We start from the raw sequence: 19,216 nt of genomic DNA on the forward strand, positions 1-19,216 counted from the left end.
CAGCTCAGCTGTCATTCGGGAGCGAGGAGAAGTATGCTTCCTGATTGGTGAGTTCCGTTTGGCGCCAACTAGGGAAGGGGCGGGGCGGCGGCTATCCTGAGTGTGCAGCAATTAACGCTAAGGCCACTTTGGTGGTGAGGGAAGTGGAGGTTCCTTTCCTCTGTGCCGGGTACCGAACGAAGAGGAAGGAAAAAGTGAGGAGAGTTAGTCCGGTCGGTGGCCTCAAGACTCTGGCTCCGCGGAGTTTGTTTGGATTTAATCTTGAGGTTGCAGGCGCCCGCCCGCCTACGGGCCTCGCGGGACACAGAGAGAGAAGCACCGGTGCTTGTGCCTGGCGCCTGCCGAGTCCCCGACGCTCGCCCGTCCGCGCCGCTGCCCGTGGCGGCCGCGTCTCTGAACCGCGGGGTCGTGTTTGTGTTTGACCCGCGGGCGCTGGCGGCGTGGCACGCGGCTGAAGCCGGTGCCAGCGGGGCGGGGCCCGGCGCAGCGGAGGCGGAGGAAGACGGAGCGGGAGTCCGGGCAGGCCCGGCGGCGCCATGGAACTGGGCCCGGAGCCCCCCCACCGCCGCCGCCTGCTCTTCACTTGCAGCCCCACTCCTGCGCCGCAGCCCACGGGGAAGGTGCTGTTTGGCGCGTCAGCTGCTGGCGGACTGTCCCCTGTCACCAACCTGACGGTCACCATGGACCAGCTGGAAGGGCTGGGCAGGTGAGAGACTGGCGAGCGATGCCCCAGGCCGCTGGCCTCTGGTCGGCCCTCGGGATGACCTAGCAGGAAGCAGAGTCTGTCCCCCTGGTTCTGGTGCCCGGATCCGGGATGGCCTGGCCAGGGCCCGCCATGTGCACCCTCCCCCCGGGCGGAATGTTGGGCGGGAGAGGCCGTTCGGATAGTCCAGGGCTATCCTCAGCCCGAGCCAGACCGGAGGTCAGGGAAGCCTGCTGGGCATCCTGTCTTGTTCACCCCTTTCAGATTTCAATCTACTCTGTCTCTATTCCAGAAAAGTCTTTGGAATCTACCCTTACGGGGGGAAAATGGCCTTCACTACCACTCTTTGCTGAACCACCCGCGTCGGATCTTAGTTTCCTGTAAGCTTTGTTCCTTCTCAACAAAGGGACATGGCATTTTCTTTTCTTGCATTTGTGCAAAATCTATGCAGCCGCTTGGCCCGCACGTTTCTTATATCTACCCATCTACCTTTTTACAGCTATCACTTTTTAAACTAACTTTTCTACATTGGAAATCTTGGTGGACTTAGTAGCTCTACACCACTACCACTAACAAAAATGCTTTTAGAGAAGTTGCTTTTCCTTCGGTGTTGGGCATCTGGCCTCCTAAACGTGCCTTTCGACTTTTCCAAACCCTGAAAAGCTGGGACTCCTGGCCTAGTCACCTTTGCCCTTATTCCTAGCATGGTACCTCAGACTGAGGCTCTCATTTAAGGAAACAACCCAGCCTTTGCCACAGGCATGTCTTACAATGTGGTCCAAGGCCAAGCCACTCACTCCTTTCTTTGTTTAAATGCCAACTGGGGTATTCTGGGTGGCCAAGTGTGAGTGTGGGGTGTCCTTGGCTTGGTCTCTCAAGATGGTTTGTGGCAGCCTGGCTACTTCATAACCCATCTCCTGTATGTGTCCTTTTAGTCAAATACTAAAAATAGCTCATGTGGAGGTATTTCTCTTGGTTTCAGTGACTATGAGAAACCAATGGACGTGAGAAATAGCAGCAGTCTACAGAGAATGGGCTCCTCTGAATCGACTGATTCAGGTATTGTCATTACTTATGTGTATGTATGTGCTCATGTGTGTAGGTAGGTGTTTAGATCGAAAGGCATCAGAGCTCTGAGGCTGGAGTTACAGGACATTGTGAGCTGCCTGATATGGTTGCTGGGAACTGAATTTGTCCCCTCTATAGGAGCACCAAGTGCTATTAACCACTGAGCCCCTTATTTTTAAAAGTTTAATTAAATCTATTTATTTTGAGACAGGGCCTCACCATGTAGATCACATTGGCCTCTTGCCTCTTGAGTGCTGTGGTTAAAGGCATGGGCCACCATCCCCCTGACCAATCCAGGCATTTGTTCAGCCTTCACCATTCATTCATCTGGAGTCAGCCATTCTGGAAGTGTCTTGCCTAGGAATTTAATTGGTAACAGTATACATAGAAATTATGATGTGGAGTGACAAACACCCTTCCTTCAGAGGGAAGGAGGGAGCTCCTGAGACAGTTTATGGAGAGAAAAGAGTGCGGAGTCTTCCATGTCTTTAAGTGTGTGCTTTTCTATGTGTGGATGTTGGCTTGCATGCTTCTCCTGTGTGCACACGGTGTGTACTTTCCTTGAAGGCCAGGAGAGGGTGTCATTTGCTGGAGCCGAGTTAACGGGCATTAGCCTGTGTGGTTGCTGGGAATTGAACTCAGGTCCTCTATGAGAGAGCAGTTGTGCTCTTCTGAACCATCTTTCCAAGACTGTTTTTTTTTAAGATACAATTTCACAGTATACACCAGATGGGCCTCTTGGAACTGAACTTAGCTGGTTGTATTTTTCATACCCCTAAGTGAAGTATATTTGGGGGGGGGGAGCTCCACAAAAAGATTTAGGGGTCAATACTATCTGAAAAGTCAATCTTGATACTAGCTGGCCTCTTCAATCTTGTTTCTCTGATGGTATTTGCAAACAGAAGAGGGTCCATGGACATACTAAGAAAATGTTGCTTAACACCAGAATGTATATTATTTTCTAAGAATTTTGTTTTTATTTCTCAAAGGTTTCTGTCTAGATTCTCCTGGGCCCTTGGACAGTAAAGAAAAGTATGTATTCACTACTTTAAATTTTTCTACTTAGTAGGAAAGTTTTCCTTACGTCAGCCTAGTGGCACAGGCCTGTAGTCTCAGCTACTCAGGAAGTCAAGGCAAAAGGATCAAAAACTCAAGGCCTGTCTTGGCAATTTAGTAAAACCCTGTCTCAAAATAAAAAGTGCAAACTTGGCAATAGAGCGCTTGTGTGGTGTGTGAGGCCCTAGACAGGGTGAATCCCTAGAACCTCAAAAGAAAAGACAAGAGAAACTTGAGGGTTGGTTTTTGATTGGAATCTTATTACAAAGCCCTGGCTTGCATGGAACTAGAAGTCTGCCCGCCTCCTGGTGCTGGGTTAACGGTATGTGTTATCACTCATGGTCAAAACTTGACTTTTGAATGAAGTTCTTCACAGTGGACTAGAGCTCTGCAGTTAGCTGTTTGTAGTGAATTGTTGGGTGCTGGAAACACTGCTGGCAATGAATGTTGCTTCAGGTCAGCAGTTGGCAGGATTTCCCCTCCTGTGGTTTAGCTGTCATTTCCCCAGCTCTACTTTTTGACACTTAAATGAATGGATGTGTGTATTTTAGGAGACATCACGGGGTTTTTTGGTTTTGTTTTATTTTTGTTTTATTTTCAATGGAGGGTGCTCCTGAGACCAGGAAACACTATTCTTGCCTATGCTACAATGAGAACCTGACATGCCTCTCCTCCCCCTACTATAGGTTGAGCAGTATGAATCTGCTCATATAAAATATCTCTTGGGGTTGGGGATTTAGCTCAGTGGTAGAGCGCTTGCCTAGGAAGCGCAAGGCCCTGGGTTCGGTCCCCAGCTCCGAAAAAAAGAACCAAAAAAAATAAATAAATAAAATATCTCTTTATTCTTATATTTATTTACCTTTTGATCTCATTACAGCCTTGAAATTTCCCTGAGGAGAATAAATTGCCTACCTGTAAGTTCCTTTGTTGTTTTGAGCTAATACTAATACCTGTAAACTGCTCCATCAAACACCAGCTTCCCTACGTTTAGGAAATGGACCTTGCTTTTCTACATTCCTGTAAACACACAGGCAGTAAGGCATTACCTAGAGGAACTGTGACTGCCTCTTGTGGACTTCGTACTCAATCTTAGTTTTATCAAACCAGGAAATGTTCTTTTCATGCAAATGTTACTAGGGGGTTGGTATGGCCCGTATTATTACCTGCCAAGAGGGCTACAGGCCTTGTATGATTAGGTGTAAGGCGATTCCGGATTCTGTAGAGCAGTTGGAGCCCTAGGCACAGTTACTGGTTACCTGCTACAGTATGTGGTGATAAGCTAGTTCTTCCAAACCCCGCTTCATTTCTTTAAGAATTAAGATTTTAGCTGGGTATAATAGGTCAAACCTGTAATCTTAGCTTTTGGGAGGCTGAGGCAGAAAGGTCATCTTGAGTTCAAGGCCAGCCTGGGCTTCAAAGTGAAACCTTATCTCAAAAAAAGGAAAAGGAAAACTAGGTCTCCCATTGTGCTTTTCTCTGTGAACTCAATTTCTCTGTTTTACTTTGGCAGCAGAAGCTCTTGGGGTGTAGCCCAGCGCTAAAGAGGAGCCATTCTGATTCTCTAGACCACGACATCTTTCAACTCATTGACCAGGATGAAAATAAAGAAAATGTAAGTGTGGCATCAACATGGCTGGAACCATAACCCAGGCTGGAAGTGAAAGCTAAGTGTCAGCAGTTTACAGGTGACATGGCTGGGCTACTGTCTCCATGACTAAGTCACAGACAGACCACACCTGGCCTTTCAGTAGAGAAATCTGAATTTGTATCTTCTACCTCGTTTTGTGGTGCTGGAATTTTGTTAGGCTCCTTTGTGGGTTTCTTGTTATTTTGGTTGTTGGATTTTTTTTGTAAGGTAGCAATATTTATTCTGGCTGTTTTAGAAATTAAATAAGATTATATATGTAGAAAATTTAGGACAGTACCTGATATAAATGTTGTTGGATTTTAGTAAGTAGCTTTTGTGAGGAGTAATTACATCCATGAGTTGTTTTATCTAGAAGAGTCTACTGAAGATTTTCCTTTCTTGGCTACAATCCTAGGGCAACTCTAAGCTCATGAAAATCTTATTACTTGTGTTTGGAAGATGTATGTCATTGGACCCATCTGCCACATTTATAAACACTGCAGTGATAAGCTAAAATCCAAAGCCATTCAGTTCTGTGGGATCAGAGGATAGGACATGGTTTATCCAGAAGTCCATGTGTGCCCTGCTTGGCTTTCTCTTAAATCCTACAGAGCGTCTTGTCTAAAATAGTTAGGCAGACTGATTGGCTCCGCTCTCGTTCACTCTTTCCATATATTTATTGTTTCCCATTTCCTGCTAAAATACCAGTTGATAGCCCTTACAATCTCTAAGTTAATACAAACCAATGTCCTGTGTGAAAGCAGATTTTGTTTGGCAACTTTGGGAGATGTCATGAGGCATTCTGTGCAAATGGATTCCCTCCCTGTGTGCTTGGAGCAGTTTGTCAGCCTCTCCAGTATGACGGAACCAAAACTCTATGTCTGGCTCTTGACTTCTCCCAAGGGTGCCTTCCCGGAAGCTTTGCTCTAAAGGAATAATAGCATAGATAAAATAACTTTCTGGGGTTTACCTACCTGGCTTCAAGACCTTAGGCACGCCATTAACCTGTAGATGTAGTTTTCTTACTTGTAAAATGGGAACAATCAGATTGTATTTGATGATTAAATTAGCTTATGCTCAGAGAGTACTTAATAATACAATCTCTTATTGGCAGTTAACTGTTTTTAGTACTTAACAACAAGTGTGCTTGTATAACTTTTAAAGATAGTCATGCATTCTTCTGCATATGGCTGTTTTGGTTTGGTGTATGTCTGTGTACCGTATGCCTGGTGCCTAAAGAGGGTGTCAGATCTCCTGAAACAAATTACTGATGGTTGTAAGCCAGCCTGTGGGTACTAAGAACCAAATCTGGGTCTTTTAGAAGAACTGCTGTCTAGATGGTGGTGGCAGCACACATCTTTACTCCTAGCACCTGGGAGACAGGCAGGTAGACAAGGACCGCATGGTGTACAGACTGAGGTCCAGGACAGGACAGTCATGACTATGGGGAGAAACCCTGTCTCAGAATACTCACCACCACTACCATCACAGTCACCACAGAGGAACTCTGCTCTTTACTGCTAAGGTGTCTCTAGCCTCAACAAGTTTTCATTAGGTTTATTTAGTGAAAGAGAAAGCCTGCAGGTGGGAGTGTGCCACAGTGTGTATGTGGAAGCCAAGTCAGCTTTCCGATGTGTTCTTTCCACTGTGTGGGCTTGGGGATGGAATTCAGCCTTCTCAGCAAGTATATTTACCTGCCAAGCCACCTCACCAGCCCTAGAGTTCATTTTATGGACAGTAGATATTTCAAATTTATTGTTTTGCAGGAAGCATTTGAATTTAAAAAGCCAATAAGACCTGCATCTCGTGGCTGCCTGAATGCTCACGTTCACGAGGAAAGTAAGGACCCCTTTACACACAGGCAGAATTCAGCCCCAGCTCGGATGGTACGTGTTTTGGCTTTTCCACTGGGAGTTCATCATGGGAAGAGAATTTACAACATGTGTGTGTTGTATGAGCATGAAACTTATTCATGCTGAGTCTATGGTATATGCCTACAACCCAAGCATTTGGAAGATAGAGGGAGGAGGACCAGGAGTTCAGGTTATGCTCAGCTCTGCCATGATTTAAGGCCATCCTGGGCTACATGAAATCCTGTTCCAAAAACAAAAAAACAAGTTTACTGTTATTACTTGGTGGCTCATGTCTGTAAAACGTTTGGGAGGCCTGTGAATTAGCTGGGGTTATTTGGCAGGTTAGAAAGTTGCATTAGAGAAGTTGATGATGCATTTGTCAAAGGACATGTAAAAGCAGGCTGGAATTTAACTATAGGTTGCTCAGTACATGATAACAGTTTGAAATATATATATATGAAACAATATTTTTGGTAGATATTTGGGGATCAGAATGCTAAGATTTTCTGTAACTGCTTGATCATTAAAGCACCTCTAACTATAGGTGCCGAGGGTGCAGACTTTAAAAGCCTGTGGCTTATCTTACTGGTTTGGCTTTTGTTTGGATTGGGTGTTCTGTTACTTGCTTTTTTGAGACAGGATCTCTTAGATATCTCTAAGCTAGCCTCAGATTTGCTATGTAGTCAAAGCTAGTCTTGAACTCCTAACGCTCCTGCCTCTAGAATCACAGGTGTTTGCCACTTCACCACATTGGTTTCCAAGGTAGGGTGTGAGTTGATGAGGCGTATGACAAAAGCAAAGGATTGTTTGGCTGTGTTGACACATGTACTCCCAGCTACGACTGCAGCTGAGATAGGATGGACACCAGGGGCACTTAGTCTCAGGGAAGAAAGAGGCTGACTACCAGAAGTGTGTGCTGTGGCTTAAATGGGATTACAGTTGTAAAGATTTTGTTGTAATGTCCAGGACATCACAATCCCTCATTTTAAAACTGGACAGCTTTCATTTTAGTTTAAATCACGTTTATTTTTAATTTGGTGGAGCAGGGCAGTATGTGCAGCTGTGGGCTGTCTGAGACAGATACTGGAAATTAAATTAAAAACTTCTCCAAGAACAGTACTTGCTCTTACCCACGGAGCTATCTTTCCGAGCCCAACTTCCATTGTAATCCTAATGAGGAGCTAGGTTAGAAGTCAAGCTTGGTAGTGTGCACCTGTGATCTCAACATTTGGGAAGTGGGAGAAACGTTTACAGGTTTTAGCTCACCCCTGACTGCCCTGTGTCCTGAACTAATAGAGGAGTAGGGTCGAGTTTAGAATGAAATTCCCTTGTTCCCATTGTCTGCATTACATAGGCATTCCTGAACTCCCTCTGTCTGCTATTTTGTGATCTCCATGACGCTTGTATTTTCAACAGGTTTAGATGCTCACGGCCTTCATGTGGTACAGCACATGGCTTTAGTTTTCCCTGTAAGACGAGCTCAGGAGCCAGGGAGTCCAGTGCCCTCCTCTGACCACTCAGGCTGCCAGGTTCACACACAGTGCACTGCCCACTCTCCTTTTTCCTTTAAGCAGTCCACCTAAGCATTCAAAGTGGTCTGGACTTCTTGCTATTTTGTCTTTCAGCTGTCTTCAAATGAAAGTGACATTAGTGAATCAGGAAATTTCAGTCCTCTTTTTACACCCCAGTCACCTGTGAAAGCCACTTTGTCTGATGAGGATGATGGCTTCATAGACCTTCTGGATGGAGAGAATCTGAAGGTACCATCTGTGGGTGGGTGTGCCTATTCATTCTAACCACCCTGCAGGAGCCTGGCTGACTGAATGATTGTTCATTTTTGTGAGAGTTCATTGACTCTTCTGCTTGACTAAAGCAGGGTGGGTGGGTCAGATAATACTGGTAAGATCTTCCCTCTTACCCTGAGGGACACTAACCAGTCTTAGGAATAGGGAAGGAGGAGTGTATTGAGATACTTCTGGAACTAAGATACAGCTTAGTGGTAAAGCCTGTGCTTCAGCTGTACAAGGCCTTAGGCTCAATCAATCCCTCGTACCAAAAAAAAAGCCTGCCCTGGTGTTACATGCCAGTAATCTCAACATTCAGGATGCTGAACAGAAGAAGGATCAACATATAAGCCCCAAGTTCAAGGCCAGCCAGCCAGTGCTTCACAGCCTCCAACAACAAAACAAACTTACCTAGACTTACCTGGCATTTCTTAGGAGAGTTAGTCTGCTGGATCTTTTTCTTCTTCCCATCCCCTCTCCTCTGCTGGATCTATTTAAAAGCAGTTTTCTCTTCGTCTAGAATGATGAGGAGACCCCGTCGTGCATGTCAAGCCTCTGGACCGCTCCCCTTGTCATGAGAAGACCTACAAACCTTGTAAGTTACTTGGCATGTGGAGTTCTGAGGAGCTGAGTCCTTAATTGACTATGTTGACTGAGACAACATAGAGCTTAGGCCCGGGTTTTAGGCTTACTGCTGTTCAAGTGACTAGATTTTAATCCAAGGTGGTCTGTCTCTTTCACCCTAAGGCCGATCGATGTGGACTGTTTGACTCCCCTTCCCCGTGCAGCTCCACCAGCAGCTGCAGCACTCGGGCAGTGAAGAGAGCAGACCGATCTCATGAGGAGTCTCCTCGAGGTACAAAGCGGAGGAAGAGCAGTGAGGCCAGTCCAGTGAAGGCAGATGTTCCGGAGCCAACGCAGGTTAGTTAGGTTCTCCCATGATCTAGAGTGATCACAGTCTTTGAGCGCTAAACATTTCCACTTGTTCGTCCTGTCCTTGCCAGGTCTTACTACCATTTTGTTTTGTTTTGTTATTTTCTGAACAGGGTTTCTCAGTATAACTCTGGCTGCCCTGGCACTCACTCTGTAGCCCAGGCTGTCCTTGAAATCCGACTGGGATTAAAGGAGTGCACCACCACTGCCTAGCAAGGCACACTACTTCAATTTGCTTCTGTTCTGTTTGTTTTTATTTAGGGGATTGTGTCATTTGTAATTAGGTTTTTATTTTGCTTTGGCTTTTGAGGCAGTGTCTTGTTTCAGGATGGCCCGGAACTTGTAATCCTCCTGTCTCTGCCCTGGTGCTTGGATTACAGGTGCGCACCACCGTACTACATTCTTTGGGTGCCTGTTCAATCTTTTTGTCTGTCTTATTAAAGAACTCAGGCATTGTCATATATCTGGAGGTTCCCACTGATCTATAGAGTCCAATACTGTTTTTGTCCCCTAGATGATCTCATAGGAGTAGCAGTGCTATGTCATAGGCCAGGCGCTGGGTTTAGTCTTGCAGTTACTGCCAAATAGTTTTCAGAGTCACCACCTCAACAGCAGTGTATGAGGTGCATTCCTTCTGTTTCCAAGTAATATTTGGTAAAGTCCTGATCATTTTAGGTGTTTGTATTAGTTTCTTTGCAATTGCTGTGATAAAACACCATAACTAAGGCAAGTTACAGAAAGGGGTTTGTTTTGGGCTTACGGTTACCATCACTGAGGGGAAGCATGACAGCAAGGCATGGGAGCAGAAAAAGAGTGAATGGGGGTGACATTAGGATTTTTGAAACCTTAGCCCCAAGACTGGACTCAAACTTAAAACACAAAAAAGGGAAAAAGAAACCCAGCGGCAACCTCCTCTAGCCACACCACTTCTCCTAAGTCACCCAAGCGATGACATCAATTGGGACCAGATATTAATGCTCCAACTATGGGTACATCCAATTAAACCACCATAGAATTCTTGTGGTCATTGGTACCTGGATTTGGGGGAGTTCACTCTTCTGTTGCTGTGAGTGTGATTGTTTTGTCTGCATGTATGTCTGGGTACAGTGTGCATGCCTGGTGTCCGTCCACAGAGGTCAGAAGGCATTGGATCCCCTAGAACTGCAACTACCAATAGTGTAACACCACGTGGTGCTGGAAACCACAAAGTGTCCTTCACTGTTGAGCCATCTCTCCAGCCCCTGTTATGTGGGGGGTGGGGGGGGTGGTTGTTTAGGGTGCAGGGTTTGTGTTGTTGTGGAAGACGCGTTTATTTGGTGCTGAGGATTGAACCTAGGGCTTTGTGCTTATTACTCAAATTTGTGGTCCACCTCTATTCTATCTTACTTTCCTATGCCATTTATTTAGTCAGGTTGGGGTGTAAATACCACAGTGTGTGTGGAGGTCAGAGTACAACTTGGAGACAGTTGTCTTTGCAGAGTTCTTGCTTGTCATGAACTTTTCTTCTGCCTCTACCTCTCTTGTGCTAGAATCACAAACAATGCCCAGGTTTTTGTTTTTGTTTGAAATTTTGTTTTATTTGTGTGTATGTGTACATGTTTGTGCCATGGTACACAAGAACCTGTCTATAAAATAGAATGGCTCCAGCTTCTTTATTGCTAAACAAAGGACAGGTCTGTCTGCCTCTGCCTCGAGTGCTGGGATTTAAAGCTGTGTATCACCACCACCTGGCACTTCTTTTTAAAATTTCCTATTTAAGGGGAAAAAACCACGGCAAGAGTGCTGTCTGGGTTTCTACTCTAACCTGACTGGCTGGGCTTGGGGAAAATCCTAATGTGCCCACCCGTCTCTTAAATACTATTGTGGTATAAGTCCTGTGCGTGCTTTGGAATACGTGATGGTCAGAGGACAACTTTCCAGCCTTGGTTTTCTCCACTATGGGTTCCCAGGATTATCAGGCATATATAGTGCTTTTACCCTCTCACCCATCTCACCGGCCTCACCATGTCTTTGAAAGGTTTATTGCTGTCCTTGGAAGAGAGAAAGAAATGGTTCAAAGTCCTAATCTTACTCCTCTTGCTTCTAGATTACAGTTCTTGGCATGTTTACACAGTGGTTCCTTGTGTAGCTGTTGAGCAGAAGCACAGAAGGCCATTTAGTTAGAAGCAATCCAAATGATCTTTACAACTTGAATTTTGTTTTCTTACAAAAAAACTTCCTTATCAGAAGTTCAGGAGCTCTACCTCGATAAGTAATTATGTGCTGTTTTGTGAGACATGACAACAGTCTTCTAGTATAGTGATAGGCTCAGGGTTTGTTTGTTTGTTTGTTTGTTTTTTTTTTAATTTTTATTTTTAGGGCAGATTAGCCCTGGCTAGGCTCAACATTGTGCCAATCTCTTGATATCAGCTCAACAGTTTTCATTGTGAACAATAAAAAGGGGAAAGTGGGGGCTGGGGATTTAGCTCAGTGGTAGAGCGCTTACCTAGGAAGCGCAAGGCCCTGGGTTCGGTCCCCAGCTCCGAAAAAAAGAACCAAAAAAAAAAAAAAGGGGGAAAGTGCTGGTATATTGGCATGCTGGTGGTAATCCCTATGGATTCTGAGTTCCAGGCCAGCCAGAGATACATGGTGAAGCCCTGTTTTCAGAGAGAGATGGGGAGGGGGTTCAGAGAAAGTCAACTAGTTAATAAATAGTACAGAGCTATCGCTTTCCTTGTGATTCAGTCACAGCACCAAGTCTGTTACTCACTACGGGCATTGCTATTTCAGTCTCCTCCTCTTGGCATGGTAAGGGTAAATGGCTTTACTCAAAACCCTGGTCTCATTCTCTACCTTGGATTTGTTACAGCTTCCACACCAGTCTCTCTCCCTGACATCTTTCCCCAAAGGAACCATTGAGAACATTTTGGACAGTGACCCAAGAGACCTTATAGGGGATTTCTCCAAGGTAACTGCAAGCAGAGCTCCTCCAGTTGGGTGGTGCTGACAAGGGGTGCTGGACCCCCACTTAGCCCTTCTCCTTCCTCACAGTGGCCCCTGGGGTGCCTCCAAGGTTTAAGAGGAAAAAATAAGGAACAAGTTGAACTTGTTGGGATGAGGTACATGTTGGTCATCAGATGCTGGCTCAATGGTTTCTTACATGGTTGGCCACCTTTACTCTGACCCATATTGCAGACTTTCTGGGCACTGGGCTTCTGCCTATAAATACAATATGCATGAGTAGCTGCACTCTGAGTGCTTGTGTGGATACCGTGTCTTAGAAGGTCCAGATTTGACCCTAAATTGTTGCAGATATTCAGAGGCATGGCCAGAGAGGGATTAGGCTTTAAAGGAAGTCATGGTGACCTAACATGAAGTAAGAGCAGCAGGCTGTAAGAAGTAGTGGGATCTTTGAACCTGTTGCTGCCTGGCTGGTTTCCTGTATGGTTACCCACCTTTAACCTTAGCGCTTGTAAGGCAGAGGCAGACAGACTGAAACCAGCCCGGTCTGTATAATAACTTCAAGGACAGTGGGGCTATATATAGAGACCCTGTCTTTTGGGGGAGACAGAGGAGGGGGGTTGGGAACATGGAGTTTAAGGGGGAGAAACAAGCAAAGCCCTGTGTAAGCTTCGACTTGAGTCAGAGCTATTGGTCAGTGGCAGGTAAGCTATAATTCATCCAGTTCTTCTCTAAGTAGCACTGAGGCTTTCGTCTTTGTTAAGCCTGGGCCAAGATGGTCCTTCCATTCTCACTACCTGTACCATACTGGGCAATCAGGTACTCATCAGATGAGCAAGTTGGTTTACTTTCCAAGGCTTGCTCTCACCACCTCACCCAAACTGACCCAACTGTGCAGTTCTCCTGCCGCAGCCTCTCAGTGCTGGGGTTGTAGCACACAGCACCATGCCCATTCTCTCTGCTTTTATTTGTTACAGAGACTCATAAGTTGGCCTCAAAGCTATACTCAGGCTGGGGATGATCTTGAACTCCTATCCTCCTCCCAAAGGCTGTTGTTACAGATCTGAGTCACACTTGCTCTCCTCCATGTAGCCCTCGCTGTCCTGGAACTCATGTTGTAGCCCCTACCAGCTTTGAACTCCAAGATCCACCTGCCTCTGCCTCTTCCCACACCCCAGTGTTGGGACTAAACTTGTGTGCCACTGCAACTGAGCCTTCCTCACTGCATTTAAACGATTTTTTTTTCATACTCTAGCCATTGAGATGAGAGTTCCTGGTAAAAACAGAAGGAAAAAATGCCAGGTGGTGGTGCTGCTACTGCGCACCTTTAAGATCAGCACTGCAAAGGCAGGCAGGTCTGAGTCTGGGACAGCCTAGTTCACAGACTTGAGTTCAGGATGGCCAGGGCTACATCAAGAAACCCTGTCTTGAAAAACAGAGCAAAACAATAACAAAAGAGCCAGAGGACGAAGGAAATCACCTGTGATTTCTGTGTTCAAATCTAAAGTCAGGATTTCTAGTTCTAAGCCAGCCTGGTCTATGTGTGTAATAAGACTGCCTCAGACTATAAGCATAGTGACTTACTTTAATTGCAGAAGCTAAACTGACCTATGTAATGAAAACACGTCTCCTTAAACAATAATAATTAAATATCTAGATTTTGGGTGCATAGAAAGGTAGTTAGCATATACTATTTGCTTATGTTTGTTTCTGGTTTGTTTTTTGTGCTGCTTCCTACCAGCCAGGCAGCAGGATAAAGTTTGGATAAAGCAGGATAATATTTGGAAACTTTCACATTACCCTAAATGTCTTCTGTCTCCTTTTCTAAAGGGTTACCTCTTTCATACGGTCTCTGGGAAGCATCAGGATTTGAAATATATTTCTCCAGAAATTGTAAGTCGGGCTTGTGGAACCCATTGCACTTGGGGAGCTGGAAACTTGTTATCTGATAGCCAATAAATGACACCCTCCTCCCTTTCTTCTCTTCATAGATGGCATCTGTTTTGAATGGCAAGTTTGCCAATCTCATTAAAGAGTTTGTTATCATTGACTGCCGATACCCATATGAATATGAAGGAGGGCACATCAAGGTTTGAATTCTTGAGATGTTTTCTCTTGGGAGTCTTAGATGGTGGGATATGACATCTCTTACCTGACAGTGATAATTTAAAACAAGCCAATGAACATGAACTGAATGAATGTTCCCACCAGTTCCACTTCACTCCCTCATACTGTCCTGTTTCAGGACATTTCCAAGTGGCATCCCTGATGTCTAAGCTCCTCAGTGGGCCGCAGTGTCTGCTGTCTTCACAGGGTGCCGTGAACTTGCACATGGAAGAAGAGGTTGAGGAGTTCTTACTCAAGAAACCTATCGTGCCCGCTGACGGCAAGCGTGTCATTGTCGTGTTCCACTGTGAGTTCTCCTCTGAGAGAGGCCCTCGGATGTGAGTACCACAAAGAACCAGGCTTTGGGCGGAGGCTCCGTGACAGTGAAGTCACTGCAGTGCCTCAGTCTACACATTATGTGTATTTATAACATAGTTTCCCTCAGTAGTACTTCCTATCCACTGGCTTGTCTTTCAAACAGCCCTCCTCCTCCTCCTCCTCCTCCTCCTCCTCCTCTTCTTCTTCCTCTTCCTCCTCTTCCTCCTCCTCCTCTTCTCCTCCTTCTCCATCTCCTTCTTCCTCTTCCTCTTCTCTTCCTTCTCCATCTCCTTCTTCTCCCTCCTCCTACCCCTCCCCCTCCTCAAAAAAAGGGTTTCACTGCATAACCCTGGGTATCCCTGGAACTCACTCTGAAGAACAGACTAGCCTCAAACTCACAGAGATCCACCTGCTTCTTTCTGCCTCTTGAGTGCTGGGATTTAGACACCCAGCCAAAAAGGGTTTTTTTATGATTACTATTTATATTTTGTGTAAGTGCCACACCATAGTGTGTGTGTGTCGAGTACAGAGGACAAATTAAATGTGCTCTACCATGTGCATTTCAGAGTTGTCGAGTAACTTTTACTCATCTTGCTATCCCAATCTTTTTTTTTCCCTTTTTTGGTGGGGAGGGGTTCAAGGTATGGGTTTCTCTGTTGGGCGCTAGATGTCTTGGAACTCACTCTGTAGGCCATGCTAGTCTCCAACTCAGATCCGCTGTCCTTTGCCTCTGGAGTGGGGGGTGAAGGCCTTCAACACCTTTGTAATATCAGCAGGGGTTCAGCCTCTTACCAAGTGGCTCACTATTGGTCCTTTATATTTTTACTTCCGCTCTCTAGTTCCCCACTGTACTGAGTTCTACTTACTAGTCTCATAACATCCTTTAAATCCAAGCAGTTCTTCCTTAAGCAAAAGACAGAAAAGTCTGAAGGTTCTACTCTCAATTGTTGATAATGGTGGCACATGCCTTATTCCAGCCCCGGGAAGCTAAAGCTAGAGGGTCAGGAGTGTAAGGCCAGCCTGAGCTTCATGAGACCTGTAACAAAAAAGCAAACTAACTTCCTGTCAGGTTAGGAGTGTGGTTCTCTAGTATCTGAGGACCTGGGTTCAAGAGCAGGTATGATGGCACATGGCTTTAATTCCAGCACTCAGATTCAAAGTCAGTCTGGACTACACAGGGATATAGTGAGATCCTGTCACCAAAAACAACGAACAAAAAAGCCAAAACCAAAAACAACGAAACACCCCAAATTTAGCACATGAAAGGTAACACCTGAGCAGGGCCTGAATATTCACACATGAATGGAGATATGGGGATCTGCATCCTCTCAGGTTTTTATTTGTTATTTTAGCAATAACAATATAATAACCAAAACTATCTTTGTGGAGGTCACATTTCAGAGTAGATAGGAGGCAGACAAGCATTAAAAAAAAAAAAAAAAAAAAACGGGTTGGGGATTTGGCTCAGTGGTAGAGCGCTTGCCTAGGAGGCGCAAGACCCTGGGTTCGGTCCCCAGCTCCGAAAAAAAAAAAAAAAAAAACACCTTAGAATTATATAAAATGTTCAGAAGTCTTTCAGAATGAGGTGGAAGCTCCTGGGCAGAGGGCAAGGAGACTAGGGAAGGGTGAATGAGATGTGAGGCAGCACACATTGTAGGACACTAAACCACAGCTTGCACACCACACTGCTTGGGCGAAGTACAAAGAGACAGGACAGCACAGGGTTCTAGTAGCTCCTGGGGAAGTAGAAGGCCTAGGCACAAGAAGGAAGAATTATATTAGGTGAAAGGAATTGAATGGAGGGACCATAGGACAGAGTGGAGAGCAAGCTGGCTCAGAGCTACTGCTGCAGATGGGAGGCAGGCGGAAGGAGTACCTGGACACCACCTGTGTTTCCCACTCCCTAAACTGAAGGAGGTGACCCAACTGTGCCCTTTGTTCCTCTTCCCTAGGTGCCGATATGTACGGGAACGAGATAGGCTTGGCAATGAATACCCCAAACTCCATTACCCTGAGCTGTATGTCCTGAAGGGGGGATACAAGGAGTTCTTTTTGAAATGCCAGGTGAGATGTCTGTGAGCATGTCTCTACACGCCCAGCTGGACCAATGGGTCGTTTGTGGCTGCTGCCTGCTGGGGTCTGGTCTGGGGATACAATATGCATCTATTACACACCAGACTCCTGTGGAACTCACTGGCACTTGCAGCTGTAGGCAGAGGGTGTCAGTAGGCGTGTCTTGACTGTCCTCTCCTATTCCTGTAGTCTCACTGTGAACCCCCCAGCTACCGACCGATGCACCATGAAGACTTTAAAGAAGACCTAAAGAAGTTCCGCACCAAGAGCCGGACCTGGGCAGGGGAGAAGAGCAAAAGGGAGATGTACAGTCGCCTGAAGAAGCTTTGAGGCCAAATGGCAGTGACCTGAGCTTCCCTCCGCCCTGTCCCTTTGTCCCTTTGCTGTAGAGCAGTAAGCAAAGGGGCCAGCTATACGGCACCTGGACCCTGGAGAAAAACCTGGGCCTTCCATGCCTTGAACCTCCTACACTCCCAGGTTGGAGCCCAGGGCATCCTGCCGTCACACTCTTCTGTGAGAGTCCTTCCCTGTCAGGACTGTCTGCCAAAGCTGGACAAGCTCGGCACAGGCTGGCACAGGCTCGAGTCTAGTCTGGAACGCCACGTCAGGCTACTCCGACTAAGCATCCCCTGAAGAAGTGCCCAGGCCTCTCATGAGGGGAGAGAAGCCACTGAAGTGCTGCTGGCCAAATACCAAAGATAGGCTGGAAGGGAGAGGTCCTCATGGATGACTCTTTAATTTATTCAGCCTCATCAATTATTTTATTATTGTTTTAATTCCTTTTACTTTTACTTTACTGCTTCAAAGTCAAAATACTGCCATTCTAGGTAGAGTTTTATCATCCTAGGAACTACCTCTACTTTTAATTTAAAAAAAAAAAAATGGGGCAGGGATAAGAAAAAAGGCAAACCTGTTAAGTGTGGGCAGCGCAAGGAACTCAGTCACCCCTAGGAGGCGCTGTAGACTGGTATTGCTGCTATTCAAAGTCAAGGACTGAGATGCTGGTCAGAGCCTGCACCAACCAGATCCAGGCTTGGCTACAGGACATAAGCTAACCTTCCCAGACCTACTTCTGCCCTTTGTGATGTCCTTTGGGGAGAGTCTTGTCTGTACTCCTGGTCCCAGGTCCCCGTGACAGTGACTGGTGTGGGAGTTGCAGGAAGGCACATCAAGCCACCCCCAGGCCAGTACTGGAATGTTGAAGTGTACCCCAAGGTGGGAGTGGGGAGGCATGGAAAAGTGGAGTCCACAGAGTAAGGGAGGAGCATGCCCACTGAATGTCCTTTAGAAAAAAAAAAGTCATTTTATGAGTCAGAGTATCCAATCAGTGTTGGGTGGGCACCTAAGCGTGAGCAGGGGGCGGGAAGCCCGGGCTGTTACAGACGACTGTAGAATTTCTCAGGAGGGCGTAGTAAATTTTGAAGTCAAAAGTTCTGGGTTTATCATGTTTTAATTGAGGGACAGAGTGGTGAAACACATCAGTTACCCCCTAATCTAACCCCGTGGAAGTGAGGCTCTGGGGAATGCCTCCCATCTAAGGAGCTGGCCCGTTTTGATTCTGTCAGTGTCCTCGGGCACCAGCCTCCCTGCCATCTGTGCTCCATTGGGGTCTAGCCAGGTTTTTCTTAGGAAGAGTCTCCCCTCTTAACCTCTGCTTTCTATTCTGGGGGTGGGGAGGGAATCAATGATATTGAAGATGGCTAGTTGCTTTGTTAAGGGTTTGAGTTTGCATTTGGCTATAAAACAAATCTTGTTAAAAATATGTGGAGAGCAAGGGAATGAGCAGCCTCTTCCCTGGTGTGTTGAAGTATGTCCTAGTTGGCCCCTGGTCTGGTTTGTAGAGATTCTGTTAGTTGAATGCCTTCAAGGAGAATGAATGGCTTTCAGATTGTACCAGCTTAGCTAGCATTGTTAACCAGCTGCTGCAGGCTCTGCAAATAAAAGTGAACTTGAACCCATGATCTCTGCCTAGTTCCTACTGTATTCAAATGGGAGTTTGATTTGCCTTCGGGGTTCCAGGGTCATATAACTAAACTAAGCCAGCCATATTTCTTCCAGAGTTAAAAAAAGATTCTATCTGCCATTAGATATTGCTGAAACAAACCCCCAAAACAGGTATGAGATGATGGCCTTGCTTATCTTAGGGGGAGCAGTGTGCACTTTTATTCCTGTAGACTCTGAGCTCTAGGCCAGCCAGAGTCATGATGAGACCTATCAGAATTTCCTTTGACTGCTCCATGTGGTCTTATAGCCTAGTCCTTGGAGATAAAGGCCCAAGGATTTGAGTTCAAGGCCAGCCCCACATGATGGAGAAGCAACTCCACATATGGCATATGTGTTCACACCAAGTAAGTTAACTTTTTATATAAATTCCTTCAACTTTAGCACTTATGGGTGAAGGGAGGAGGGTACCCAGTTCAAGGCCAGCCTGATCATTTTAGTAAGACTTGGTGTAACTCTGGTAGAGTATTGTCTGGCTTCTTCAGTCACACATGCCAGTCCCTGAACAATGGCAGGCGTTGGGAAAAGGGGTGGAGAGAACCTCAGTAAGGACTGGAAAGGCGGTCTTTATTCTGACAACTTTTTTGTTTGATATTTCAAAAGGAAATATTGGGGGTAAATGAGGGCTATGACAGCAGATGGGCGGGGAGCCTTCTCAGCTGTATGTGTTAAAACCTAAGAGCTTGGGCAAGCAGAGACTCCTAGAAGTGCAGAGTGCTTGGCTGAACTAGGGCTCCCAGAACAGCACAAACAG

General features: G+C 46.0%; 1 protein-coding gene across 9 annotated transcripts; it reads left to right on the forward strand.

Moving 5' to 3' along the window:
* Positions 1–93: 93 nt before the first annotated feature.
* Cdc25a (cell division cycle 25A) lies at positions 94–18,422 on the forward strand. 9 transcript variants are annotated; one of them, XM_087560276.1, is made up of 16 exons: positions 484–706; positions 996–1,083; positions 1,686–1,762; positions 2,761–2,803; positions 3,705–3,741; positions 4,338–4,439; positions 6,221–6,340; positions 7,933–8,067; positions 8,612–8,686; positions 8,839–9,012; positions 11,873–11,971; positions 13,795–13,857; positions 13,956–14,054; positions 14,278–14,408; positions 16,341–16,452; positions 16,651–18,422. In XM_087560276.1, the coding sequence occupies exons 3-16, from the start codon at positions 1,702–1,704 to the stop codon at positions 16,789–16,791; spliced, it is 1,392 nt and encodes a 463-aa protein (XP_087416402.1). In that variant the 5' UTR covers positions 484–706; positions 996–1,083; positions 1,686–1,701; the 3' UTR covers positions 16,792–18,422. The 9 variants fall into 9 exon arrangements, with proteins under 9 accessions (XP_087416401.1, XP_087416409.1, NP_598255.2 ...); XM_087560278.1 differs by having other exon boundaries at positions 4,341–4,439; XM_087560275.1 differs by lacking the exon at positions 996–1,083 and having other exon boundaries at positions 94–706; positions 4,341–4,439.
* Positions 18,423–19,216: the final 794 nt, after the last annotated feature.

The sequence above is a fragment of the Rattus norvegicus genome, chromosome 8, assembly GCF_021556685.1.
Source record: "Rattus norvegicus strain SHRSP/BbbUtx chromosome 8, alternate assembly SHRSP_T2T, whole genome shotgun sequence".
NCBI lineage: Eukaryota > Metazoa > Chordata > Mammalia > Rodentia > Muridae > Rattus > Rattus norvegicus.

What these genes read in the sequence shown, in the direction of transcription:
- Cdc25a (NM_133571.2), top strand. Translation starts at nt 537, where the DNA reads ATGGAACTGGGCCCGGAGCCCCCCCACCGCCGCCGCCTGCTCTTCACT. An exon ending in ATTCAGCCCCAGCTCGGATG is followed by an intron (nt 6,341 to 7,932) that starts GTACGTGTTTTG and finishes TTTGTCTTTCAG; the next exon opens with CTGTCTTCAAATGAAAGTGA. An exon ending in AATATATTTCTCCAGAAATT is followed by an intron (nt 13,858 to 13,955) that starts GTAAGTCGGGCT and finishes TTCTCTTCATAG; the next exon opens with ATGGCATCTGTTTTGAATGG.